Source organism: Eulemur rufifrons, chromosome 24 (assembly GCF_041146395.1).
Source record: "Eulemur rufifrons isolate Redbay chromosome 24, OSU_ERuf_1, whole genome shotgun sequence".
In the NCBI taxonomy this organism is placed as follows: Eukaryota; Metazoa; Chordata; class Mammalia; order Primates; family Lemuridae; genus Eulemur; species Eulemur rufifrons.
This window is the reverse complement of record NC_091006.1, coordinates 13,000,944-13,025,735: the sequence shown is the minus strand read 5'-3', so window position 1 is coordinate 13,025,735 and position 24,792 is coordinate 13,000,944. Positions and strand designations below refer to the sequence as shown.

The window sequence follows — 24,792 nt, the reverse complement described above, 5'->3', positions numbered from 1 at the left end:
TTCTGTCTCTGGCTAGTGGTATGTGGGGAGTGGGAAGGAAGAGGGACATTGGGCTGTGGCCCTAGAGTCCCATGGAGGTCACTGCCCCAGCTCAGACCTCCTCTTTTTTTTTCTCTCACTCTGTTGCCCAGACTAGAGTGCCGTGGCGTCAGCCTAGCTCACGGCAACCTCAAACTCCTGAGCTCAAGCAATCCTGCCTCAGCCTCCTGAGTAGCTGGGACTACAGGCATGCACCACCATGCCCAGCTAATTTTTTCTCTATATATTTTTAGTTGTTCAGCTAATTTCTTTCTATTTTTAGTAGAGACGGGGGTCTCACTCTTGCTCAGGCTGGTCTCGAACTCCTGAGCTCAAACGATGCGCCCGCCTTGGCTTCCCAGAGTGCTAGGATTACAGGCGTGAGCCACTGTGCCCGGCCCAGGCCGCCTCCTTTTCCCCTGGATCCTCCAGTCTCTCCCCTCATTGGTCCTCTCCAGGGCCCCAGAGCTGACCTCTTCTCCGTTCACAGCCCCCCGTGACTCCCCGGCTCCCCTGGGACAAGGCCCGAGCCCCTGAGCCTGGCTTTCAAGGCTCTGTGTGCTCTGGCCCCCTCATGGCCCCTTTGACCTCTTCCTCTCACTGGAGTCGGGTCATACTAAACACTGTCCTGACCACACCCATTTTTTCACATCTCTTAGTTTCTCCTGTTCCTTCTACTTAGTTCCTCATCTCCAGGACATTTCTAAATGTCTTCAGCTCTTGTGCAGTGTGCCCTCCTGAGGGGGTACTTCCTGAGCCTTTTGGTGATGTGATCCCTAGCCTCTCCTACTCCTCGCCCTGTGACAAGCTGCCCAGTCCTGGAAACCTGCTTCATACCACGATCCCTTGTAGGGCCTCGGACCAGCAGGCTTTCCCCACATGTCTGGACCAGTGCTGTTTCCTCTGCTGGGTGCACTCGCCCCACTCTCCTCCCACCTCTACCACCACCCCCATTCCTTTTATCAAACTTTCCCTGGAAAACTTCATACTTTTTCTCATCTTCCATAGCTGAGTTAGATCCCCCTCTGGTGGTCCCCAGTACCCAGTGTTACTCCCATTATAGCTCTGTCTCCTGTAGGCGGAGGACGCCTGGCGAATGGCAGCAACTCAAATATTTCCTGAGTTAATGAGTGATGGTCCACACCTCCTTCTTTAGTGAGTCCTAGGAAGATAAGTAGATGGAGGAAACTCAATGGTAAATGTTGAAAGAATAGCAAGTAGTCCAGTGTGGAACGGAGTGAATTGGGAGGGAGAGGGAGAGGGATAGTGGATGGTGACGAGGTCAGAAAGGTAGAGGGATGACGCGGGTAGGGTCTGTCTGACCGCGAAATGAATGAGCGAACGTGGGCGCCGTGTCCACCAGAGGGCGCAACGTAGCCTCAGCCCGTTGTCTCAGAGAACTACATCTCCCAGGGGCCTTCGGGGTACGCAGCCCTTCTCAAGCAAAGTGTGAGGTCCAGCGGCCGCTGGGACTTGTAGTTTGGAGGGGACTCTCCGTGTGAACCGCGGCAAGTAACCAGTTCCCAGGTCCTGAAAAAGTGCGGGTCTGGGTCCTTTCTTCCTTCCTCAGTTTCCATGGTGATGGTTCCGGCAAAGGCCCAGGTTTTGGCAGCGGCGGGGCCTTCTTCCCACTGCCTCCTCTTCGCCATCTGCTCCACCCTCGCACCTGGCCCAGAGCCACGGCCGCCGCCTCCGCTCCCAGGCCCAGGATTCTGCTGCCACACGGTGGCGCGTGTCAACGGCTCAGCCGGCTACTCCTTTAGGCTCTGGAATACGGGTTCCCCCAACCCTCCTCCCTCGGACCAAAGAATCCAGGACCGCAGCCTCCTCCTCTCCCAGGACCCGGAGCTTTCTCAAACATAGGCAAAATTGTGCGACCCAGAGACCAAACCAGCCAGGGCTGGAGGCGAGAGGCTGCAGCGGCCAGTGGCTTCCCGGGCACCCGGTCCTTGGCGCCCGCCCGCCGCGCCGTCTGCTCCTTCCACGCCCTCGCGCGCCGCTTCATGAAAATTTAATATCAAATGCATTTGCGGCCCGACACGGGGAGGCTGTGGGTAAAGGAGAGCTCTCCGGGACCTGGATCTGGAGGTGGACTCAGCGCCGGGGAGAAGGGCTGGTCTGGAGAAAGGGGCGGGGCAGTACCTGTCCGCTGGCTGGGGACCAGGAAGCGTCGGGGATTTATTCCAGAGAGGCGGGGCTGGAATCCAGGGGTGGGGACAGAACTCAGAGAGCGGGGAAGGATTCTAGACGGAGGCGACACAACTCAGGGCATGGAGAGAGAACTCGGAAAGCAGGGACAGATCTCTGCGCATGGGGCAGAATTCAGGGCAGGGACTGATCTCGGGGGAGGGGACAGAATTCAGAGGGTGGGTACAGATCCCAGGGGGTGGGGACAGAACTCAGAGAGTGAGGACAGACCTAGAAGAGCGGAATAGATCCCAGGGAGCTAGTGGAGGACTCCGAGCGCGGACAGATCCCAGGAGAGTGGGGAGAGAACACAGAGTGGGGAGGGAACTGCAGGGGTCGCAACTGGCAACTGCGGGGCCATAACTGCAGGGGTGGAACTCAGAGGGAAGGAGATAGAGATGGGGAATGCAACTCAGGGAGAGAAGGAGCGGGCAGGAGGGACGTGCCCAGAGGGCAAATAGAATGGAGGGATTTGGATTCGAAAGGGGAAAGATGGAAACTGGGAAGTGGATGGATCGCAAGGGTGTGGGGGGAACTAGAGGAGGACGGCGGGCGGGTCGAAGTCGGGGTTGGAATAGAGCGGAAAGAACACCCTGAATGAGAAAAGAAAGAACTGTCTGAATGAGAACGTTGGGACTGAGGACGACGCGGGATGGGGAGGGAATTGCGGGGGCAGGTGGGTCAGAGGTAGGAGGGGGCGGTGGAGCTGGAGGGCACAGAAATCGGGACGGGTAGGTATGGGCGGACGAAACGCAGGAGGAAACCCAGAGGAAAATGGAACTGTAAGGGACGAAGTTGGGGGGAACCGAAGTGTGGGGGACAAATCTCAGACGGGAATGAGAACTTAAGACAGGAGAGAAAATCCGGGTAGGAGACCCTGAGGGGATGGAACTGGGGGAAGTAACGAGGGGAAAGGACAGAATTGTGGGCGATGCAACTCGAAGTGAGTTCAGAACCAAAGGCGTGGTCTTAGGATGGACGGGCGGGGACAGAGGGCTGCAAAGGGGGAGGGGCTAGCGTACAAGGGGCGGGGTCTAATGGGGCTGGGCGTGGACTCTCCGTGCCCCGCCCCGCCCCGCCCCCGGCGCTGAGTCCAGTGACAGCCCCCAGGCAGCCGGCACTCGCAGCCTCCTTCCCCCCGAGCGGAGCTGCGGGGCCGGCCGGGCCGGGGCAGACCCCGGTAACCCGGACGCGGCCGCCCGGGCCCGCGGGCGGGGGGGCCCGCGGCAGGGGCCGCCACCATGGAGTTCCGCCAGGAGGAGTTTCGGAAGCTAGCAGGTCGTGCCCTCGGGAAGCTGCACCGGTGAGCGTGATGGGGTCCTGGGAGGGGAAGAGTGTGAGGATCGGAGGAGGACTCGCATTACCACCTGGGCGCAGACGGACAGATGGACAGGCGACACTCCGGCATGGGGGGTCCACCCATCTGTTCAGTTTTCTCCCTTGAGCTCCGACGGCGCCGATCTCCCTGGCCCGGTCTTGTCCATTATCTTGATCATTTTTCTGCACCCCACCCAACCTGAGGCTCTACTCTTTTCTCTGGGCCTGGATATCTCCCTCTCTCTGGGGCTGTGACCCCTCCCCCACCCACTTCTGGGTCCCCGTCCACCTATCTTTCTGGGTCTCTCCGCTCCTTGTCTCTGTATCTCTGCTCCTCCCTAGATCTCTGTCTCTGTCCCCCTCTCACGGATTCTCTGGCCATTGTTCTCACTAGATCTCCTTCAATCCTAAGTCTCTGTCCCCCTCTCTCGGGGTCTCTCCTCTTCCCTGGATCTCTGGTCAGGCCCCCCCCCCCCCCGCCTTATTTAGATCTCTCTCCCCTCTGTGGGTTTTTATTCTGCCACCCTAGGTCTCTCCATCTCTCCATGTCTTTTTCAGTTTCTGTCTCACAGAGAGTTTAATCTGCAGCTAAAGCGGATTGGGGCCCATCGGTCGTTGTCCTTGAGGGGGGTTAAGCTGGGAGGAAGAAGTCAGGCTATCCTGGGTCCCTGGGGAGAAAGGAGTTGCAGCCTAAACATTTAGGCTCTAGGGGTAGGACAGATTTCCCAAAGGATATAGGCTAGGGGTGAGAGGACTTCCTCCAAGCCAGGGTGACGACCCCAGTGGCCTAGGTGTCCCTCAGGGTAGTCTGGACACCCTCCACCGGTCTCTCAGCCCCAACCCCAACCCCAGCTCTGGCTCCAAGTCAGAGAAATTACTCAGCTGCGGGAAAGCCTAAAAATATCTGGCCACAGAGTGGGGAGGAGATGGCCTCTGCACCGGGCACCTGCCCCCATGCCCTCCGACCCTGTCCCCTTGGCCCACAGCCTTCACCACATCTTTAGTTGACCCTCAGTCCATTTCACTAGGCCCTTCAGGTCCTTTTCTAAGTCTAACATGAGTCCTTCTTGCTGCAGATCACCTCCTAGCTCCGAAATTACCCCACCCTCTAGTAACATGAGAGACACGAATAGGGCTGGACAGAAGAGGGGGCAGGAGGATGGCGCAGTGACGGAGGTTGGTGGTGGAGGGGGAGCTATGCTAACCTCACCCCTTCTTTTTCCAATTTTCCAGCCCCTCCCCACCCTTTTTCTCGCCTCCTTTCACGAGTTTCTCAAAATACATCAGTGTGAAGTCAGGAGAGTGAGAGAGAGACGTGCTGGTGGAGGGGGCTGGGGGTGGCAGTTGGAAGGACGTGCTCCTCAGCCCCCCCTCCCTCAGTCTCTGCTTCTCACTTCTCATCTGTGTCTGGGTTTCTCTCCGTCCATCTCTGCCTCTCACCTCTCTGAGCTGCCCTCTGGGCCCCAGTAGCCCCCAGAGCTCAGCACTCTGGCCACTACCACCGGCAGGGAGTTTATGGAGAGCAGAGTATTCGCATCCAAAATCCGGGGTTCGCTTTGATGGTTGGAGAGGGAGGGAATACCCTATTCAAAACTGGAGAAACTGAGCCTCAGTTCTGGAGCTGGGGGAGGGTCAATGAATGAGTACAAGACACATGATTTGAACCCAGGTCAGTCTTTCTCCCAAGCCTGGGACAGAGGCTGCAGATTTTCCTCGAGATGAGTGATGCTAGAGTGGGTGGAAACTCTCTTGGATCAGGAAACAGTAGGAACCCAGGGCGACTTGGGACAAGGACACGGGAGAAGGGGAATGCAGGAGAGATGAGGAGACAAAGTGCCTCCTTTCTGAAGGCCAGGTCTTGGGCAGGGTGATGCTTAGGGCCAAGAAGGGATTGGATCCCGTCACCATCCTTGTGTGTGACCTTGGAATGCTACTTCTGTTTTCTGAGCCTCAGGTTCCTTGGTCAAACAATGGGAAGATAAGAGAGAGCCAAAAGGACACGAGGGGACAGAGATCCAGGGGAGTGGAAAAAGACCCTGAGGGAAGCAAAGACAGAGACCCAAAGATAGGGAGGTTGAGACACCTTCTTGATTTCCTCACCAGCAAGTCAGTCCCCAGGCCTGAGTTTGGGGCGTCCAAGGAGGGGAGCAGGCTTTCCATCCAACCTCTCCCCTCCCTGTTCTTGTCCTCTGCAAATCATCGAGGCCAGCTTCATCTCTGCATCCCTGGCCCTCTTGTTCTGCAATGATTACTATCACCTTGAAGCTCCCTCTTTAGTATCTCACATTTCTGCTCTTGCCCCCATTTTATAGATGTGGTATACTGAGACCCTCTGTTTAGCAAGCTTTGGTTAGAGATCTGACATCTCGCAATATTAACAATGAATATCAAATTTCAGGAGCTGCAATCACATCTTGAGTTTCAGCGTCAAATATCATCTGGTATCAACCTGGGTCAAAGTCTAATCTCATTGGCTGACATGTTCTGATGGAGGGGGAGTCCCACCACCCTGCCCTCGTCATTCTAGTGGCTTCAATTCCTCCTCTCTCTGGCTCTCTGTCCCCCCTCCCTTAGGGTCTCATTCCTCCTCCCCCTGGGTTCTGTCCACCTGCCCTCTTTTCTCCCCTCCCCCTGTTTCTTAACCGCCTCTCCCCACCTCCTTAAGTTCTAGGACAGGGAGGGGTTGCTGTGTTCTCTCATCTCTTCCACCTCCCTCCCCCCAGACCGTCTGGCTGTTCTTTCCTCCCCCGTCCCAGTCTCCCTTGCCTCCATCTGTTCTAGCCCCTTCCTGGGATCCAGCCCGATCCCCTGGCTGCCTACCCGCCTCAGAGAGGGGCTGCACCTCACAAATCACGTCCCCAGCCTGTTTCTCCTCCGTCTCCCAGTCTCTCTATCTTTCTCTCGGGTTCTGGGTCTCTGTTTTCCTCTCTCTGCATCTATGTCCTCTCTCTGGGACCCCACCTCTCTTTGGGTCTCTGTCTGTCTCCTTCTCTGGGTTTCTATCCCTCCCTCTCTGGTCTCTGTCCCCTCTCTCTGGGTCTCTGTCCCCCTCTTTCTGGGTCTTTCTGTGTCTCTGACCCTCCCTCTCTGGGCCTCTGTGCAAGTCCCCCATCTCTGCCACCCTCCTTTTGGGTCTTTCCCCACCTGTCTCAAGGCACCGCTCTCTCCCCGCAGCCTATCTCTGGTTTGAGGCGGGCCTCCATGTACCCTATCCATCATCACAGACTCAATTCTGGATCCAGAACGGGCGGGGGCGAGAGCCATGCTGGGGAATGAGCCAATCCCCCTACCAGGGCCATCTGTCCCCTGCCAGGACACCACCCGCCACTCCTCCTCCCTATCTCCTAGGCGGACAGCCTGAACTCAAGGTTCCCCAGGGATGCCCCGGCTGGGCGGTTGGGTTCCCAGGGTCCATGCTGCCTCCCCACCCCCACATTCCTGGGAATGGGCTTCTGGTGGCTGCGATGAAGTCAGCTGGATGTCCGCCCCACAGCTGGGGCCTAGAAGCAGGGAAGGGCATGCCACGAGGACGGGGTGGGGGGGGGGGGTTCGGTATATATAGCAGACGTGGCTGAGAAGCATCTGTTCTCTTGACACCTTTCCTGAAGCATCTTCTTAGCACCTTTTGCTTCCTCAAATAGACTCCTATCTGGGAGAGGGGGATGGAGAGTGTTTGGGCCTTGGGGTGGGGGTTGAGGGCAGACTCTTGGATCCCAAAGGGTAATTTGAGGTCTAAAACTCCTGATTGAGAGAGATGACCGGGTTGGGGGGGAAGGGAACTGAGGATCTTGGCACCTGAGTTTGAGGAAGGAGGTGGCTGGGGGCCTGAATTCCTGGTCTGAGGGAGACAGAAACGGGGGTCGGGGATTTCTGGATCCTGGGGAATGAAGGGAGCCAGGGGCCGGGACTCCTGGGGAAGGAGGGGTGCGGGGCTTAGGATTCCGAGTCTTGAAGAGCAGGTTTTGCCCTGGACTCAAGTGTCATGGAGGGGCCTGGGGGCCTGGACTTCTGAGTCTTTGACTCTTGCTGCCCCGAAGCCTCCTGGAGAAGCGGCAGGAAGGTGCGGAGACATTGGAGCTGAGTGCCGACGGGCGCCCGGTGACGACGCAGACCCGGGACCCTCCGGTTGTGGACTGCACCTGCTTTGGCCTCCCTCGCCGCTACATTATCGCCATCATGAGCGGTCTGGGCTTCTGCATCAGTTTTGGCATCCGCTGCAACTTGGGCGTGGCCATCGTCTCCATGGTCAACAACAGCACGACCCACCGCGGGGGCCACGTGGTGGTGCAGGTAGCTCAAGGCCAGAGCCCTGGCGCAGCCGCGTCCTGTTAGCCCTGCCCACGCCCTCCCTCAAGACGTCACGCTCGCCTACGAGACGCCCAGGCCACGCCCCTTCCAAGCGCAGCCTGAGTAGCCCCGCCCATCGGTGCCGCTCCTTAGCGCTGAACTGGCCTCCGGGCTCTCTCTTCCCAAGCCCCGCCCTGATCTAAATGAAGCCCCGCCCCTATTTCAGGTTTCCGATTACAAAACGTAGACTCCGCCCCAGCATTAAGTCCCTTATGTGTTGCCCTTGCACCATTTTGGACCTACTAGCAATTTTGTTCACGCCTGTGCCTCACACTCATGTCACTGGGTCATATCTATTTTATCCCATTCCCCTGTCAGGTTCCTCCCTTAATTTTGATCCTGGTTTTTCTGAAGCCCTGCTACTGCCTACATCCCACCCTGTCTGCTCTAGCCTTTACCTAAAGCCCTGCACCATCTCAGACTTCCCTCTTTTTGAGACAGGGTTTCGCTCTGTTGCCCAGGCTAGAGTGCAGTGGCATCATCATAGCTCACTGTAACCTCAAACTCCTGGGTTCAAGCGATCCTCCCGCCTCAGTCTCCCAAGTAGCTGGGACTACAGGTGTACGCCACCACCCCAGCTAATTTTTCTTTTTTTCGTAGAGAAGGAGTCTCGCTATTGCCCAGGCTGATCTCTAACTCCGGGCCTCAAGCGATCCTCCCGCCTGGGCCTCCCAAAGTGCTAGGATTACAGGCGCGAGCCACCGCGCCCGGCCCCCTATTTTAATTTCTGTACATGCCAGTGCCCCTGCGTCAGGAATAAAAATCATGATTTGGGCTGTGGCCTACCTGAAGCCCCTCCCTTCCAATCTGGCTCGCCCCTTTGGTTGCTTCTTGTCCCTGCCTAGACCCCAACCAGTTCACTCCGTAAACAGTTCAGAAAGAGAGCCATCCTGATACATGGGCCTCTAGACATCAAGTGAAGCAAGGAAGCAAGCAAAGCGAGGCTTCTAGGCAGCAACGAGACCCGTTGTTAAGGTGGTACCAGCCCTAGCAACGTGGAAGTGTATAGTTCAGACTGTGATTGACAGAGGGATGGCGAGAGCTCTGATTGGCAGGTGTTTTGGCAGTGGGAGGGGTTCCTTGTTGCTGATTGGCTGAGGGGCTAAGGCCGTGGGTGCTGATTGGCGGAGGGGCAGAGCCCTGGGGCGGGGCGGCAGGTTTGATGTGCCTTTTGGCCCGCAGAGAGCCCAGTTCAGCTGGGATCCAGAGACTGTCGGCCTCATACACGGCTCCTTTTTCTGGGGCTACATTGTCACTCAGATTCCTGGAGGATTTATCTGCCAAAAATTCGCAGCCAACAGGTACAGTGGTGGGGGTCTCAAGGTGGGCGGGACCTATAGCTGTGCGGGTGGAGTTAGAGGGTGTGGTCTCGAATTTGGGGGCGGGTCTTGGAGAAAGGCGGGGCTCGTGACTGTGTCGGGTGGAAGTCACAGAGATGGTGGGGTCCTGGGTTCTGGGGAACAGAGGGCCCACCTAGTCTGCTGTAGGCGGGAAGGGCAGAATCCCAGGCATAGCGGGAGAGCTGGACCTTTTTCTCTGACCGTTCCCATCAGGGTTTTCGGCTTTGCCATCGTGGCCACGTCCACTCTAAACATGCTGATCCCCTCGGCTGCACGCGTCCACTATGGCTGTGTCATCTTCGTGAGAATCCTGCAGGGGTTGGTAGAGGTAAAGTCCCGCCACACGTGACCCCACCCCTGTTCTGACCACGCTTCATCCCGCTGACTTTGGTCTTCTTCTCCCTAGGGGGTCACATACCCCGCCTGCCACGGGATCTGGAGCAAATGGGCCCCACCCTTAGAACGTAGTCGCCTGGCGACAACAGCCTTTTGCGGTGAGAGGAAGGGGCTGGGTGGGGATCCAGACTCCTGCGTCTGAGAGAAGAGGGGCTGTGGCTTGTACTCTTTTGTCCCCAGAAAGACGGGGACTGGGAGTCCGCACTCCTGGATCTGAGCGAAAATGGCCTGTTCTGTATCCTGCATCCTCGCCCTTAGGTTCCTATGCTGGGGCGGTGGTCGCGATGCCCCTCGCCGGGGTCCTGGTGCAGTATTCGGGATGGAGCTCTGTTTTCTACGTCTATGGTGAGGGACCCGACACCTGGCTCCGGGTGGCGCTGGGGTGGAGCGGGGCCGGTTGTCACCCCGCTCCCATTTCCCTCCTGACGCCCCTAGGCAGCTTCGGAATCTTCTGGTACATGTTCTGGCTGATCGTCTCCTACGAGTCCCCCGCGCTGCACCCCAGCATCTCGGAGGAGGAGCGCAAGTACATCGAGGACGCCATCGGCGAGAGCGCCAAACTCATGAACCCCCTCACGGTCCGGGCCCAAGTCTGCGGGGGCGGGGCGGGGAGGGACATCCAAGTTAGTGGCGGATTCCTGTAACTCCCAGAGGAGACAGGACTGGAATGCAGAGACTGGGATTAGAACCTAGGAGTCAGGTTACAACCCAGGAAGGCGGAGATTAGCAGGCGCGGAGGGCGGAGTTAGGTCTCCAGGTGAGTGGGATTGGAACCACAGATGGGGCGTGGTTAAAACCAGCGGAGGCGGGATTAGAATGTGGGGGTTTTGCTTAGACCTTGGGGTGGTATGCAGCTAGATTTGTAGGGCCTAATTGAATAAGAGATTCCTAGGCCCACATTTATGGGTCCCTAAGGGGATTGGAGGGCCAGGACACCTGCAGACCTGAGGGGCTATCGTGGAGCTAGGACTCCTCCATCCCTAAAGTGTCACCGTGAGGCTAGGATCCCTGGGTCCCCACGGGAACATGGTCTGGCCAGAGCGCTGGGGTCCCAAGAGGTTTCAATGAGATTGGAATCCCTTGGTCTCTGCGGGACTATAGTAGGTCCCTGAAGTGACACAGAGAAGCCCCCAGCCTTGGTCTCTGTCTTAGCAGTCCCTCCTCTCGCCCCCCACAGAAGTTTAGCACACCCTGGCGCCGCTTCTTCACGTCCATGCCAGTCTATGCCATCATTGTGGCCAACTTCTGTCGCAGTTGGACGTTCTACCTGCTCCTTATCTCCCAGCCTGCCTACTTTGAAGAAGTGTTCGGCTTCGAGATCAGCAAGGTAGGGCCCAGGAGAGGACAGGAGGCCCGGAGGGGGTGGGATGCAGCGGAGCCTGGACCAGAGTCAGGAAGGAGCCGGTGGTGCACCCACCTGACAGAGGCGCTGAGCCAACAGCCCCGAGCAACACCCCTTACCTTTCGTCTGCTCCTGTAGGTGGGCCTGGTATCAGCGCTGCCCCACCTGGTCATGACCATCATAGTGCCCATCGGCGGCCAGATTGCCGACTTCCTGCGGAGCCGCCGCATCATGTCCACCACCAACGTGCGCAAGCTGATGAACTGCGGTGGTGAGTGGGGCGGGGCTTAACCCCAGGGACCTGATCTGGGACTGCCTGGGCTGTGCGGAGCTGGGGTGTGCCTGGTCATAGGTGAGCTCAAGGGGCATGGCTAGTAGGGCCCAGCTGGGATGAGGGCGGACCTGGATGGAAGAGATACTCACGCTGCGGTCTAAGGGGCCACCCCGTGGAACGGGTGTGACAACCCAGGTGGAGCAGAGGCGAGACCAAGTTGGGCCTGGAAGGGCTGGGCCTGACCAAGGCTGGGTGTAGTAGGAGTTGAGCTAGGTGATGAAGAGGGCCTATGAGTGGGGGGGACTGGAGAGACAAGGTCGCGATAGCGTGGGGACAGTGAGGGAAGGTGAGAAGGTGCGCAAGGATCCTGTGTATTCGGGGCATGGCCTACTCAGAGAATGCGACCACGGAGCGTCCTTTTAGTCTCGGTGAAGCCAGTGGGCGCGGTCAGGGGCTGGGCCTGGGAGAAGCCATTCGGGTGGGATGTGGGCCTGGCGCCTGGCGTGGAGGTGGCCAGACCGGGGCACACAGAGGCGGATCGGGGCTGGAGCAGGTCCAGAAAGGCAGTATGTGGCAACTTGTGCCCAGCTCTGGCCTACACATAGGAGACGCGTCCCTCTCCTAGGCTTTGGCATGGAAGCCACTCTGCTGCTGGTGGTCGGATACTCGCACTCCAAGGGCGTGGCCATTTCCTTCCTGGTCCTAGCTGTGGGCTTCAGCGGCTTCGCCATCTCTGGTGAGAACCGTGGATCTGTAGCTTGGGGGACTCTGGTCAGCTCTGTAGGGAACCAGGAACTTCCTGGTTCAGGAATGGGGCCTCCCAGTCTCACAAAAGGTGGACTAAACTGAGTGGGATTGGGGGCGTCCGGAACATTCCAGGGGGAATCACTGGAGTGAGATGTGGGTGTGTTGCTTTCTGACTTGTCTCTCCGCCAGGGTTCAACGTGAACCACCTGGACATTGCCCCTCGCTATGCCAGCATCCTCATGGGCATCTCCAATGGTGTGGGCACGTTGTCGGGCATGGTGTGCCCCATCATCGTGGGCGCCATGACTAAGCACAAGGTTGGTGCACGGCCGTGACTCACTCGCCCTCCAAATGTATGCATGGTACCTTCCTGACCAGGCTGTGTCACCCTCACCGAGGCCCCACCTCTGTCATCTCTGATCTCTTTTGGACCCTCTCTGGGTCTCTGCCTCCCTCCCCCTGCCATATCCTCTCCACTCATTTCTCCTTCCTCCATTTGACCTCATCCCTGTTGTCCCTGCAGACTCGGGAGGAGTGGCAGTACGTGTTCCTAATTGCCTCGCTGGTGCACTATGGGGGTGTCATCTTCTACGGGGTCTTTGCTTCTGGAGAGAAGCAGCCGTGGGCGGAGCCTGAGGAGATGAGCGAAGAGAAGTGTGGCTTTGTCAGCCACGACCAGCTGGCTGGCAGTGACGAAAGTGAAATGGAGGATGAGGCTGAGCCGCCGGGGGCACCCCCTGCTCCCCCTCCCTCCTATGGGGCCACACACAGTACAGTTCAGCCCCCAAGACCCCCACCCCCTGTCCGGGACTACTGACCATGTGCCTCCCACTGGATGGCAGTTTCCAGGACCTCTGCTCCACACGTCTCCGGCCTGAGTGACAGTGTCAAGGAGCCCCACTCCTCTCTGTCCTGTGTCAGGCCTAAGAAGCACTCTCCCTTGTTCCCAGTGCTGTTACATCCTCTTTCCTTCCCGACTGCCTCTCAGGGGTAGTGGAGCTGCAGACGGCAGTTTCAAGGATACCCAAATTCCCCTAAAGGTTCCCTTCTCCACTTGTTTTGCCTCAGTGGTTTCAGATCTCTCCTTTCAGGGCTTTCTTTTAATGGACAGTGCAACCTCTTACTCTCTCTTGTGGTTTCAGGCATCGTCCCCCTTTCCTTTACCCCCAGGGGCTCTCAGGCTAACCCCTGAGATTACTTAGCTTCCTCTCCTTTCAGAGAAGTTCAAGGTCCTCCTCTAGAAGTTTCAAATCTCTCCCAACTCTATTCTGCATTTCCCAAGTTGGTTCAACCAATCACCCATCCCCGCCATTCCAGGGGTTGATTCTCACCAGCGTTTCTGAGGGAAAATGGCGGTTTCATGTCTCCCCCATCCCATCATCTTCCTCCTCCCCCTACCAGCAGATTCTGCGGAAGCACCGAATTCCCAGGACCTTCTCCCTAGCGTAGCATGTCTAGGGAAAAAACCAAAATGGCAGTTTGAACAATATGCCTCTCTCCACCCCCATGCACTTTTTCTGACATGGTTTTCAGGTCTAAATAGTGGCTGCTCAAGTCCATTAACTCAATGGTTTGAAGCCATCACCACTGAACTTCCCCATGGTGGTTTCAAGATGCCCCTCTTCCCCCAGTTCCTTGCACTTTATTCTCCTGGGTGGTTTCAAACTACCCTCAGTTTCTCAGTGGCCATTTGTGTGTCCCTCAGGGGCTAAATGACTCAAGATCTGGGATCCTTCCCCTCACAGACCCCCATTTTCAGCTTAGAATTTGGGGAACATACATAGGAGAAGTCATAGAGTCCCAGGAAAGGGAATGGGGCTGGGGAGAGGGGTGTTTTTCCCGGGGCAGGGTTGTGTCTTTGTGTCTGTGTGACTGTAAATCCTGCCCTGCCCCACTCCCAATAAAATGCTTTGGTGTACAGATTCAGTTGTCATTGGCTATGGGGGACACAGGAGCCCTGGCCCCCAGCCCCCTCCTCCCTCAGACCCCGGAGTCCCAGCTCCCAACCCCTTCCTGTCAGACCCAAAAGAACCATCCCCAACCCCCTTCTCCCTCAGTCTCAGCGGGTTAGACTCCAGCCCCTTCCTGCCCCAGGACTCAGGCAAGAGAGATATCTAGTCATGGGAACACGTGATTTATTCGACCTCAAGCTGTGCTCTCCGACCACAGCGAAAGCATCGCTGTGTGTTGGACTCCCTATCCCAGAGGACCACTATGTAGCAAAGCATGTCAGGAGGACAGGACCCCTGGGTCCTCCCTCCGTCTGGGGATTCGCAGGTCTGGCGGGACTCAGACAGGGCTCACACAAAATTGTTGGGGAGTGTAGCGGGGGACAGTGCCTCCAGGCGCTGGGAGCGGCCCCCGCAGGGCGGTGGGGGCAGCTTGGGTGGCAGCGGGGGTGTGGGCGGCGGCTGCTTGGTGGTGATGTGCGAAGGGACCCAGGCATCCGGCGCATAAAAGTAGAGGTCGTAGGGGTCCTTGGGGGTGTCCAAATGCATAACTGTGGGAGCAAAGGGTCGGGGTCATCCCCAGGCCAACGGAAGGCCTGCCCCCCTCTGTTGTGCCTCTGGCCAATGAGGAGGTGGAAGAGAGGACCCCCACAGCACATTTGATCTGTGTTTTCAAAGAAAGGGTGAGGGCCACTGAATAAACGAGGAGGCGTGGCGTCCCTCACCAGGGGCGGGGCCTGCGGCCGAGGGGCGGGGCCTGAAGGGCGGAGGGCGGGGAGGGGCGGGGCTTATATTGACTGGTGGTTGGTGGGGGTGTGTGTGTGTGATCCCAGACCATTAGGGGGCATGACGTGACCATGAAGGGGTCAGGGCTTTAACTGATCTTGGATAGAGGATCTGTGTTTTGTTTTTTTTTTTTTTTGCTGGTCAAGTGGAGCAGTGGGAGTGGAGAAGGAACAAAGGAATCTGTAACTGGTTGTGATCAATTAGTTGTAAACACCACTGCACTTGGACCAACGGATCTGTGTTTTTTGAAAAGTTAGGGCGCCCTATAGTGCCTGGGGGGACCGGGTTAAGGAAAAGTGCAGGCACTCAAGGGGCAGGGTGCTCACCCGGATCGTCTCCGTGGTCCGGGAGCCGGTGGTGTGCGAAGGGCCGGTGTCGGGCTGCCCGGCGGTAGAGACACCACAGCAGCAGGAAGATGCCGAGCAGCAGCCCAGTCCCCGCGAAGAACAGGCACAGGGCCCCGCCTGCCGCGCCGCGGGGGCGCCCCACCAGAGTCACGCCTGAGGGAGGAGACGGTCTGAGCTCCCAGCCCTCTCCTCCCTCCGGCCCATGAGCCCAGCCGCCAGCCCGCCTCCCTCAGGCCCAGGAGTCCAGCTCCCCGCCCCTCACCGGTTTCCTTCACTCGTTCCACCACGATGATAGTGTTGACCCTCTCACCTCGGCTGCGCCGCTGGGGGGCCCGCTGAGTGGCAGGGGCCAGCTGATTGGGGGGCCCTGGAAGAGCAGGGGGGCCTGCAATCCGGGCTGAGGGAGGAGGGGCGTCGGGCCCCTTAGGGTCAGAGTTCTGGGGGGCCTTCAGCTCAATGGTCCCTGGAGAATCTGAGGTGGAAAATTTAGGGGAGTAGGGCTGGATGACTGCAAGGGTTTCTGGTTTGGGATTCAGGAGCAGCTCATTTAGGGAGGTAGCTTCATCCATGAAGGGTGCAGGTGTTTCTGGATAAAGACTAGTAGAGATTTCAGGGTCAGAGGTCATGGGGACATCCGTTGCATCTTGGTAGTGGATTGTGGAGAATTTGGTTTGGGAAATTTCATTGGGGCTCGGGTTGTGGGTCACACGTGATTCTGGGTGGGGGGTTTCAGTAGGGTCAGGATAGAGAGTGTGGGGAAATTCAGAGTTTGGAGGCTCAGTGGTGTCAGGGTTATGGGTTTCTGGAGATTTGGGATCAAAGGTCTTGGTGGGGTCAGGATTTAGGGTCTCAGGGATTCCTGCCTGTGAGATTTCAGTGGCGTTAACATTGGGAATCTTTGGGGGTTCTTGGTGTGTGGTTTGCATAGGGTAAGTGTTTGGGGCCTTAGGAAATTCTGGGTGTGAAGTTTTGGAGGGGTTAGCTTTGGGGGTCTCAGGGGATCCTGGGTGTGAAATTTCAGTTGGGCCAGGTTTGGGGGTCTCAGAAGGCTCTGGGTGTGTCATTTGGGAGGGGTTAATTTTGGGGGTGTCCAAGGATTCTGATATTGAGGTTGAGAGTGGGTCAGCCTTGGGGGTCTCAGGAGACTCTGGGTGTGAGGATTCTGGGAAGTCAGGGTTGGGGGTCCCAGTGAAGTCAAGAGGGGAGGAAGCCTCGGGGGAAACTAGGTGAGGTGTCTTGGAGGGCTCAGGATAAACAGTCCCAGGGAATTCTGGGTTAGGCCGATCTCTAGTGGAATTTTCAAAAGCAGGAGAGGAGGTCTCGGAGGGGTGGCCCATCCCTGGAAAATCGGAGCCTGAAGGCGAAGAGGCCGAGGGGGCGGCCTTGGAACCCAGCCCGGCGAGGAGGAAGACGAGGAGGAAGAGGATCAGGCTGCAGGATTTCATAGCTCTGGGAGATGACTATAGCTGCCGGGGGGAGCGGGAAGGAAGGGGTTAAGTCTGAAGGCTCCCTGGAGAGCCCCGCCCACCAGGAGGCCGCGCCCACTCCACCTGAGGCCACGCCCACCACTGGCAGGTGGATCACATCGCGACCCAGCTTGGCGCCAGGGAAGGGCTGAAAACCCAGTTGCAACTCCCGGGAGGCTGTGGGGTGATGGCTGCGGTAGCTGAGGGAGACTGCGGGGCTTCTTGGGAGTCAGTTAATTCCTTATCTGTTACACCCAGGGGTCCTAGAAAAATTGGGAAGGAATGACACCTCCCCAGGCCCCCAGACACCCTGGACTTTGACTTTGGAAGGTGTCAGATCTCTGAGGGGACATGAGATCGTCTTCCTCTCCTAAGCCCCCTGGGACACCTTGACTCAACAGTTGTTTACAGTAGAGGAGGTTCAGAAGGAAGGGTTGGGGGCTGAACTCCTGGATCCGAGGGAAGAGGGAGAGTCTTGGGCCCTGGGCAAGAAAGTTGCTGGGGGTTCAGATTATTGGGTCTCACAGGGTGAGGGGGCTGAGAGTCTGGATTCCTGGTTCTTTCCAGAGGAGAAGCCTGAAAGTTCAGATGCCTAGAATTTTGAGGGAGCAAGGCGTTGAGGGCTGGATTACAGGGGAGAAAGAAATGGGGGTTTTGAGCTCTTTGGTCCTGACTTAGAAGGGGATTGGGAGCCCTGAGTCCTGAGTCCTCCAGAAATAGGGCCTCAGCATGGAGCAGGGTGGAGGAGAGAGCTTTGGGCAGGACTCTCAGACCTCTCTGTTTATTGAGGATGGAGTGAGGACTCCAGCATCTTGGGGGCTAGTCTGGACAGAGACACTTGGGTCTCCGGTGAGCTGGAGGTGGAGGTGGCTCACACCTGGATGGAACAGGCTCACTTGGGGTCTCTTACCTGCTCAGTGGTGTCCAAGATAACAGCAGGTGAGCAGAGCTGGATGCAGAGACCTTCGAATGCTGCAGAATGGCTCTGGGAGGGGCATTGGGAGGTAGGGTCTCAAGGGCACAGGGGTGACGCACCTGACCCCCTCCTAGGGGATCCTGGGAGCCTAGCAACAGATTTAGGCTCTTAAAGGGACAGAGGTAAAGGGCACTGTCTCCGGGCTGAGGAAGGCAGTTAGGGACTGGATGATCTGGTGGAGGGCTGTGGCCCGAACTATCTTCTCTTTGAAACCAGGGCTCCTGGCCCTCTGTTCCCTCCTACCCCAAAACTCAAGAGTCTAGTTCCCTGGCACAGCTTCCTACTTCAAAGCCCTGGAGTTGGGTTCCCCATGTCCCTCCCCTCAGACCCAGGAGTCCAGGCCTCCAGCTCCATCCTCCCTCAGATCCAGGAATGCAGGTCCCCAGGCCTCTCCTCCCCTAGAACCGGGAGTCTGGGTCCCTGTCCCACCCACTCTCAAACCTAGGAGCCCAAGCTCCGGCACCTCCTCCTCTCTGGGAAACTGGGAGCCCATGTTCCCTTGTCCCAAGTTGCTGCTGCCCTTTAGGTCGTCCCACCTTTGTCCACCTCCCTACTGTGTATGGAGGGCCCTGTCTTAAGAGCCAGTGTTGGGGGGGATTGGGCTTTCTCTTCATGACACCCCCAAACTCCTCCCAGGGAAGGGCTTAGACACATCCACAGGGTGGCTCAGGGCCCCTGTCTGTCTGTCTCCTCTTCCCTACTCTCTGAGGCTTTCCTGATTTTGTCAGTCACTTCACCTGTCGTCGCACCTTCCCCCCTCCCTAGCTTCCACTCTGTGCCTCTGGTTCTCTCCCTGCTGGATCTATCGCTGGGAATCTCTGGCGAGGTCAGCTGTCCTTCCATCTCCGCTGTCTTTCCCTCCTCCTTCCATCTTGATGTGGCTCGGTTAGTCTCTTTCTCTCTCTTTTCCTCCTTTCTGTTCCTTCCTTCCTTCCTCTGTTGCTCCCTCTCTTACTCTCTCTCTCCTCCCAGGCCACTCTCCGTCTCTGTCCTTCCCTCTCGCTGTTATTTCTTCTCTTTGTGTCTCTGTTTCTCCTCACAGCCCCTCCTCTCTGTTGCTCTTCCCGTCTCTCTTTCTCCCTCTCTGTGTCCCTGTCTTCTGCTCTAATGGTCCCCCCGCCAGTCTCTATTTTTATCCCTCTGACACACCCCCTGTGTCCACCTCTCTGTCTGTCTGTCTCTCCCCCTCCCTTTTCTCAGGTCCCAGCTTCTGGTCCCAATTAGTTGGTGGTGGCCAATGCGGCGGCAGGGCCCCCACCCCCGGCTCCTCATTACCGCCAGCGGCTCCTAATGAGCCTGGGGTGGGGGCTGACCCTGCGCCCCCGGCCCCCGGCCTGCGTCATGCCTGCAGCGGGGGCTGTGAAGGCCATATAAGGGGGCTGCCAGCATCGCTGCCCGTGCCCACTGCGTGGTAGGGGGCCTTGCGGGAGGCCGCTGGGGGTGGGTGGCTGGTGGGGTCCCCAGTTCTGGACACGGATTCAGGCCCCACTGATCCCTTTCCTCTCTCTCCACAGGTGATGGAGACCCGCCGGGTGTCCCGGAGCCCCCGGGTGCGGCTGCTGCTGCTGCTGCTGCTGCTGCTTGTCCCCTGGGGCACCCGCACTGCCTCAGGAGTCGCCCTGCCCCCCACTGGGGTCCTCAGGTAGGTGCCAGGCCCAGGACTCCCAGGGAGGGGTCCGGACTCTGTGAGGTGGGAAGAGAACCAAAGAGAAAGGGGAACAGAGACCCAGAAAGGGGGACAGATCCAAAGAGAGGGCGACAGAGACCGGGGAGAGGGGGAACAAAAAGGGGGGCTGTTCTTGGTGGTGGTGGACAGAGACTTAGCAAGAGGAAGCGATATAAAAAGGAAGATTCTAGGAAAGATGTGGAGAGACTTGAAAGGAGTCGGTGCAGAAACAGACTCATTCTTTGAGCGACGTATGAGTCCTTGGTGTGTGCCAGGCTGTGTGCTGAGCGCGGGGGACCGACGGGTGCATTAGGTTCTATCTCTGCACTCGGGGAGCTTTGGACCTGACTAGAGAGACAGAGCGAAAGAGACAGAGGGAGAGAGACTGAGCCGCTTCACGGATGGGGCAGTAACAGGGCTTCGAGTTAGACCGCAGGGAGGACAGGCGGTGGCGGGCGGGGGCGTGGACTCGCGATGAGCGGGTCTCGTGGTCTCCCCGCAGCCTGCGCACCTCCGGCCGGGCCTGGGCGGATCCGGCCACTCCTCTGTCGCGGCGGAGCCTGGCGCTGGCGGACGACGCGGCCTTCAGGGAACGCGCGCGGCTATTGGCAGCCCTCGAGCGCCGCCACTGGCTGAACTCGTACATGCACAAGCTGCTGGTGCTGGACGCGCCCTGAGCGCCCCACCCGTCCCCACCATAATAAAGACCCTGTCGTGAGCTCCTGACTGCGCCTCCTTCCTGTGCGACCTGTGTGTGTATGGGGGGCAGGGCGGAAAAGGAGACGGACCTGTGTCGGCCGCTCTGGCGTCTCGCCTCTCAGTCTCCGCTTCTTTCCTTATATATGTAAAAAAAAAAATCTTTCCCTCAATTCATATTGTCTCCGTCTCTGACTGTCTGTCTGTCTGTCGCTCACTCTTTCCAAGAAGCTGGCTTCATTCCTCTCTCCAGATCTCCGCTTCCGTACCCCTCCTCCCCAGCTCTGTCTCCTCTCGCCCTAGGCCTCTGTCCCTCTCCACCCCCATCTCTGTCCCCTTCTCTCTGGTTCTCTGTAACCCTGGAGGTCGCTACCCCCATCCCCCTCGTGGGTCTCTGTCCTCTTCTCTGGGTCTCTTTCCCCTGTAAGCGCCTACCTACCTTTCTCTGGGTCCTTGTACTGATCGCTTGGCTTCCTGGCCTTCTGGAGATCTCTGCCTCCTCTCTCTACTATCTTTCTTCCTTTCTGCCTCTGAAATTTTTCCTTCCCTTTTAATCACTTTCTTTTTTCCCTTTTTCTCTGCCTGACTCCTTCGTATTTTCCTTTTCTTTCTTCCTCTGGGTCTCCATCTCTCTCTTGCCAGCTCTCATGTCGTCTGAATCTCGCTATTTCTAACCCCTGGTCACTTCCAGACTTCTCCTCGGGCACAGTGGAAAGGCTCCAGTGGGAAACGCACCTGGCATCCAAGCCAGGGTCCCCCAAATCTAGCTGTGTGATATTGAGAAAGGCTTCTCAACCTCTCTGTGCCTCATTTCCCCTATCTGTTATGAGGATCAAACCAGTTACTTCACTAGAAGACTTTTGCACAGAGCCTGGCACGTAGCAAAACGCTTTTATTAGAAAAGGGTTTCCTCCTCTCGCAGCAGCCTCTAGCAGTTTCCTAAGGGTTTTCTGACTGCGCCCTTCCCGGGAGACCATCGGGGCGCTAGGCTGGGGCGGGAGGGGAAGAGAGAGGGGATCAGGCGTCAGGCTCCAGGAGGGACTCTGAGGGGGCAGGGACACACCTGGGCCGCAGGTGAAGAGAGGAAACAGCCAATCAAAATCTGCCTCTCTACCTGGAGGCCTGGCCCCCCTTCAGCTCCGCCCCTCCACGGTAACCACGGCAACTCATTCTCAGCGGGACGCGGAGGGCTCGGATCTGCGTCTCCAGGGCACAGCTCTTGCGGACCGCGCTCTGATTGGTCTAAGGAATGGGAAGGAGCTAGGCGCATCCGCGCGCGGGAAGCGGGGCGGGGCTGGCGCGTATGGTAGGCAAGGTCTTCCGGAATTTGCATTTTCTGGAGGCGGACCGAGTCCTAATTGGCCCTTAGGCTGCGGGCGCGGGACTATTTCCTAAATGTCATTCAGTAATAGTGAATAATGTAGGAATAACTGCATTCCTCAAAACCATCCGAGGTTGCCCTAGTTTTACAAATAAAGAAATAAGACTCTGAAAGTCAGGAGCAATTTTCCCAAGTTGTTGGAGCTAGTAAGGGACAGAAGGATAGCTAGAATCCACATCTGTGCAATTTCAGTCTTTCCACTCCTCTCATGGAGAAGTGGAATTAAAATCCTAATGAGCAGCTGCTATATGCCAGGCACTCTTCTGAGTGCTGTATTTGTACTGGCTCTTTTAATCTCACAACCTTATGAGGAGCTCCTCCTCTATTTTCTGGAGGGTCTGGTAGCTGGCTACTTACCTGGGCTCTTCCCATACTCTACTTTCTCCGAGATCCCTTTCCTAGTATTTAAGGCTTTTCCCCAAATAGTGCGGGGAACTCCCTCCCTCTTCACTCTACTCCCAGGAAAATTCAGCAATCCCCACAGCTTTCATCACTGACCACAGTTGACAACACCCAGACTCCCTTCTCCAGAGTGGGAGCTCAGGGTTTGGGACTCAGAGGTCCAGCCACCAAATGAGCTGAGGATCTTTCCCCCAAACCCACTCCTTGTCACGGGTTCCCTATCTTGGGAATGGTCCACTGTCTACTAGTCACTGGACAAGGTCCCCGGCACTGTCTTTGCCTCCTTCCCTCTTCACCCTCCTCAGGCGGTCAGTCTCCAGCCTTGTCCCTCCTGCCCTGCCTCTCTCTGCCCTTCCCTCCTCTCCATCTGCACGTTCACCTCAGGCTGCTGCCTCTCTCACCTGGACCACAGCCCCAGACTCCTCCCTACCTCCAGGCTTCCAGTCTCACCCACTTCATTCATTCCTATACAGGTCCCAGAAGGTCTTTTTCCTGCCCAGAGTTGGTTCTGCCTTCCCCTGTTCACAGCCCTTTCAAGAGCACTTGGGAGAAAAGTTCAAGCTGATGTTCAAAATCCTTCAGGCTCTTGCCTGCCTACCTTATTTCCCACCATGCTGCAGCCTTAAGTCCTTCTCTGGCTGCAAATCTTTTTTTTTTTTTAATCCCAGCAACAGGATGCTGTTCATGGCTGTCCACACACAATGGTCTTTCCCACCACCTGGTCTTCATACATACTGTTTCCTCTGCCTGTGACACCCTCTGCTGGCCCCTGCGCACTGTAACCCAAACCTTACTCATCTTTCAAGACTGAACACAGATGTCACTGATCTGGGAAGAGTTCCCTGACCTCCAGGGCGTGTCAGGTGTCTTTTCTTGTCTCCTACAGGGCCTATAGCTACATCTATTGCTGTCTGTTTTCAAACAGGTCTGACTCTGTCCCTCCCTTGATCAAAACTCCCAAGTGGAATCTGAGTGTCTTCGTTTGAAAAGAAAAACAAACAAACCAAAACCAAAACCAAAACCAAACAAACAAACAAAAAAACATCTCCCAAGCATCTGGGGAGCTGAAACTGTTCTATATCTGATCTGGCTTGTGGTTTCATGGGTATATACATGCATAAAAATTCGCCCAGCTGATACTTATGGTCTGTCCACTTATCTGTGTGTAAGTTTCACCTCAATTAAAATATAAACAACCAAAAGACAAACAAGCAATAAAATCTCCCAAAGCTCCTATCATCCTTGGGAGAAAATCAAAGCTCCTCAGCCTGGCAATGGAAGTCCTGTCTTCCTCTACAGCTTCATCTTCTAAGGTCTAGCTGTGCCAAGCAGATATCAGTAAGTATTTGATAAATGACTAAATGCATATCCTGTTTGCCGTTTGCACTCTAGTGGACCTTTCTGGTGTGTGTGCCTGGTCCACATTCCTGTCCCCCCTTTTCTGTCAAGAGTTTCTGCTGCTTTCAAAGACTGCTCATTTTCTTTGAGGTAGTGGTGGGGCTGCCAATTTCATGATCCTTCTCCTTGGCCACAGAGATAAGCATGGGCCAACCACAGCAACCCATCCTCCTGGAGCTGGGGGAGAGAACACCACTTCCTTTGACTCTCCCAGTTGAAGGTGAGACCCTGCTTCCTTTCCCAGGCAAGGAAGGATGTTCAACTGCTAGGCTGCTACAGACAGCAATGGCCACCATGTGAATTTAGTTGCTGGACTCAATTCAGACTGCCTGAATTTGGGTCCCAGCCCTCGAAATTTTTAGCTGTGACATCTGGGTCAAGTTATTTAACTTCTCTGTGCTTCAGTTTCTTCTCCTATAAAGTGATAATAGTACCGACCTCTTAGGGTTGAGGTGAAGATTAAACAAACATCGAAGTGCCTGGCACAGTGCCCTCCTACTCCGGGGCAAGCCCTCCTGGGTGTCAGCTCTTGTTATTTACATGGAGCACCAGAGCGCTGGAGTACTGGATCTTCCTAGCAACATGAAGACGCAGCAAAGCTTAGGATATTTCCTGTACAACTCCAGTTCCAAGGGCCACATGCCAGACACACAGTAGGTGCCCAAAAATATATTTTCTGGGAGTAGGATGGGGTTTCCGGTCTCCATCTATTCCCCTCGTCTCCTCAGCCTTACTCCAGTTAGAAAGAGGCTTATAGCATAATAATGCATCAAAGCTAAGCCACGGAAGATGGTCAATGTTAGTAAGAATGAAGGGTTTTGGTCTTGTATGTGTTTTGAGGGATTGATTGAGCTAGGATTCAATTAGAACTGGGCCAACCCGGGCTGCCATCCATGGGGCGGTGGCAGGACCCAGTCAGGGCCTGTGGTGGGGGCAGGGCAGAGGTGCAGACAAAATAGGAAGGAGGGAGAGATCAGGGAGATGAGGTAGAGGTATCCAGGAGCATCTTCAAAGCAGCCTTGGCAATAAGTGCTGAGGCAGGAAGCTCAGAGGCTGCAAACTTGTGGTTTGTAGGTGGCCCACAAAAGTGTTTTGTTGGGTCTGTGCCCTGCAGTGTTTTTCAATAATTTGAATGAGGCCTGGTGAGGTGGCTCACACCTGTAATCCCAGCACTTTGGGAGGCTGAGGTGGGAAGATTGCTTTGCTTGAGCCCAGGAGTTCAAGAACAGCCTGGGGAACATAGTGAGACCTTGTCTCTACAAAAAATAAAAAAATTAGCTGGGCATGGCGGCATGCACCTGTAGTCCCAGCTATTCAAGAGGCTGAGGCAGGAGGATGGCTTCAATCCAGGAGTTTGAGGTTACAGTGAGCTATGATTGCACCCCTGCACTGCAGCCTGGGTGACAGAGACCCTGCCTCTTAAAAAAAATGTGAATGAGTTGCCATGGCAAGGCGCTTTATCTGGCTTCTCAAAATGCAACCTTACTAATAGATTGTTTGGGCAACAATGTGCCCAGCCCCAGGAGAGGAGCTTGGCCTCCCAGGTTTCCCGGCCTCCCCTGCAGCTAAGGATGGTCATGCCAAACATTCTGGCCAAGAGACACGTAAATGCAAGTCTCCTGGCAGCTCTGGGAAAGCTATTGCTTTTCTAACACATTTCCTTCTCTCTGCAGATGTGAGGTAGGAAGCTATGATAACTGCTATTGCCTGAGCATGAGGGAAGGGCTATAGAATCACCGAGACCCTGAACCCGAGGC

The 24,792-nt window shown here is 56.6% G+C and overlaps 3 protein-coding genes across 4 annotated transcripts; 2 read left to right on the top strand and 1 right to left on the bottom strand.

Annotated features, from left to right (window-relative positions):
* Positions 1-2,544: 2,544 nt before the first annotated feature.
* On the top strand, positions 2,545-13,889 carry SLC17A7 (solute carrier family 17 member 7). Of its 2 annotated transcripts, none has more exons than XM_069457749.1 (12): positions 2,545-2,561; positions 7,560-7,812; positions 9,052-9,170; positions 9,423-9,537; positions 9,616-9,703; positions 9,864-9,950; positions 10,041-10,183; positions 10,783-10,932; positions 11,086-11,218; positions 11,847-11,957; positions 12,158-12,285; positions 12,492-12,785. In XM_069457749.1, the coding sequence occupies exons 2-12, from the start codon at positions 7,699-7,701 to the stop codon at positions 12,783-12,785; spliced, it is 1,482 nt and encodes a 493-aa protein (XP_069313850.1). In that variant the 5' UTR covers positions 2,545-2,561; positions 7,560-7,698. The 2 variants fall into 2 exon arrangements, with proteins under 2 accessions (XP_069313850.1, XP_069313848.1); XM_069457747.1 differs by lacking the exon at positions 2,545-2,561 and adding an exon at positions 3,325-3,508 and having other exon boundaries at positions 12,492-13,889.
* Positions 13,890-14,268: 379 nt separating this feature from the next.
* Positions 14,269-16,495, bottom strand: GFY (golgi associated olfactory signaling regulator). Its single transcript, XM_069457294.1, has 3 exons — positions 15,313-16,495; positions 15,030-15,203; positions 14,269-14,468 (listed from the first exon to the last, which is right to left on the bottom strand). Exons 1-3 carry the CDS (start codon positions 16,493-16,495, stop codon positions 14,269-14,271), a joined length of 1,557 nt encoding a protein of 518 aa, XP_069313395.1.
* A 2,514-nt stretch (positions 16,496-19,009) lies between these two features.
* On the top strand, positions 19,010-19,835 carry PTH2 (parathyroid hormone 2). The gene is made up of 2 exons (XM_069458579.1): positions 19,010-19,134; positions 19,661-19,835. The coding sequence occupies exons 1-2, from the start codon at positions 19,010-19,012 to the stop codon at positions 19,833-19,835; spliced, it is 300 nt and encodes a 99-aa protein (XP_069314680.1).
* The last annotated feature ends 4,957 nt before the right edge of the window (positions 19,836-24,792 follow it).

Bases quoted from the DNA above. Each gene is read 5' to 3' on its own strand.
- SLC17A7 (XM_069457747.1), top strand. From the start codon at position 3,447: ATGGAGTTCCGCCAGGAGGAGTTTCGGAAGCTAGCAGGTCGTGCCCTC. The intron at 3,509-7,559 runs GTGAGCGTGATG...GCTGCCCCGAAG, and splicing joins GCCCTCGGGAAGCTGCACCG to CCTCCTGGAGAAGCGGCAGG. The intron at 9,951-10,040 runs GTGAGGGACCCG...TGACGCCCCTAG, and splicing joins CTCTGTTTTCTACGTCTATG to GCAGCTTCGGAATCTTCTGG.
- GFY (XM_069457294.1), bottom strand. From the start codon at position 16,495: ATGAAATCCTGCAGCCTGATCCTCTTCCTCCTCGTCTTCCTCCTCGCC. The intron at 15,204-15,312 runs GTGAGGGGCGGG...CTCCTCCCTCAG, and splicing joins GGAACGAGTGAAGGAAACCG to GCGTGACTCTGGTGGGGCGC. The intron at 14,469-15,029 runs GTGAGCACCCTG...TTGCTCCCACAG, and splicing joins GGACCACGGAGACGATCCGG to TTATGCATTTGGACACCCCC.
- PTH2 (XM_069458579.1), top strand. From the start codon at position 19,010: ATGGAGACCCGCCGGGTGTCCCGGAGCCCCCGGGTGCGGCTGCTGCTG. The intron at 19,135-19,660 runs GTAGGTGCCAGG...GTCTCCCCGCAG, and splicing joins CCCCCCACTGGGGTCCTCAG to CCTGCGCACCTCCGGCCGGG.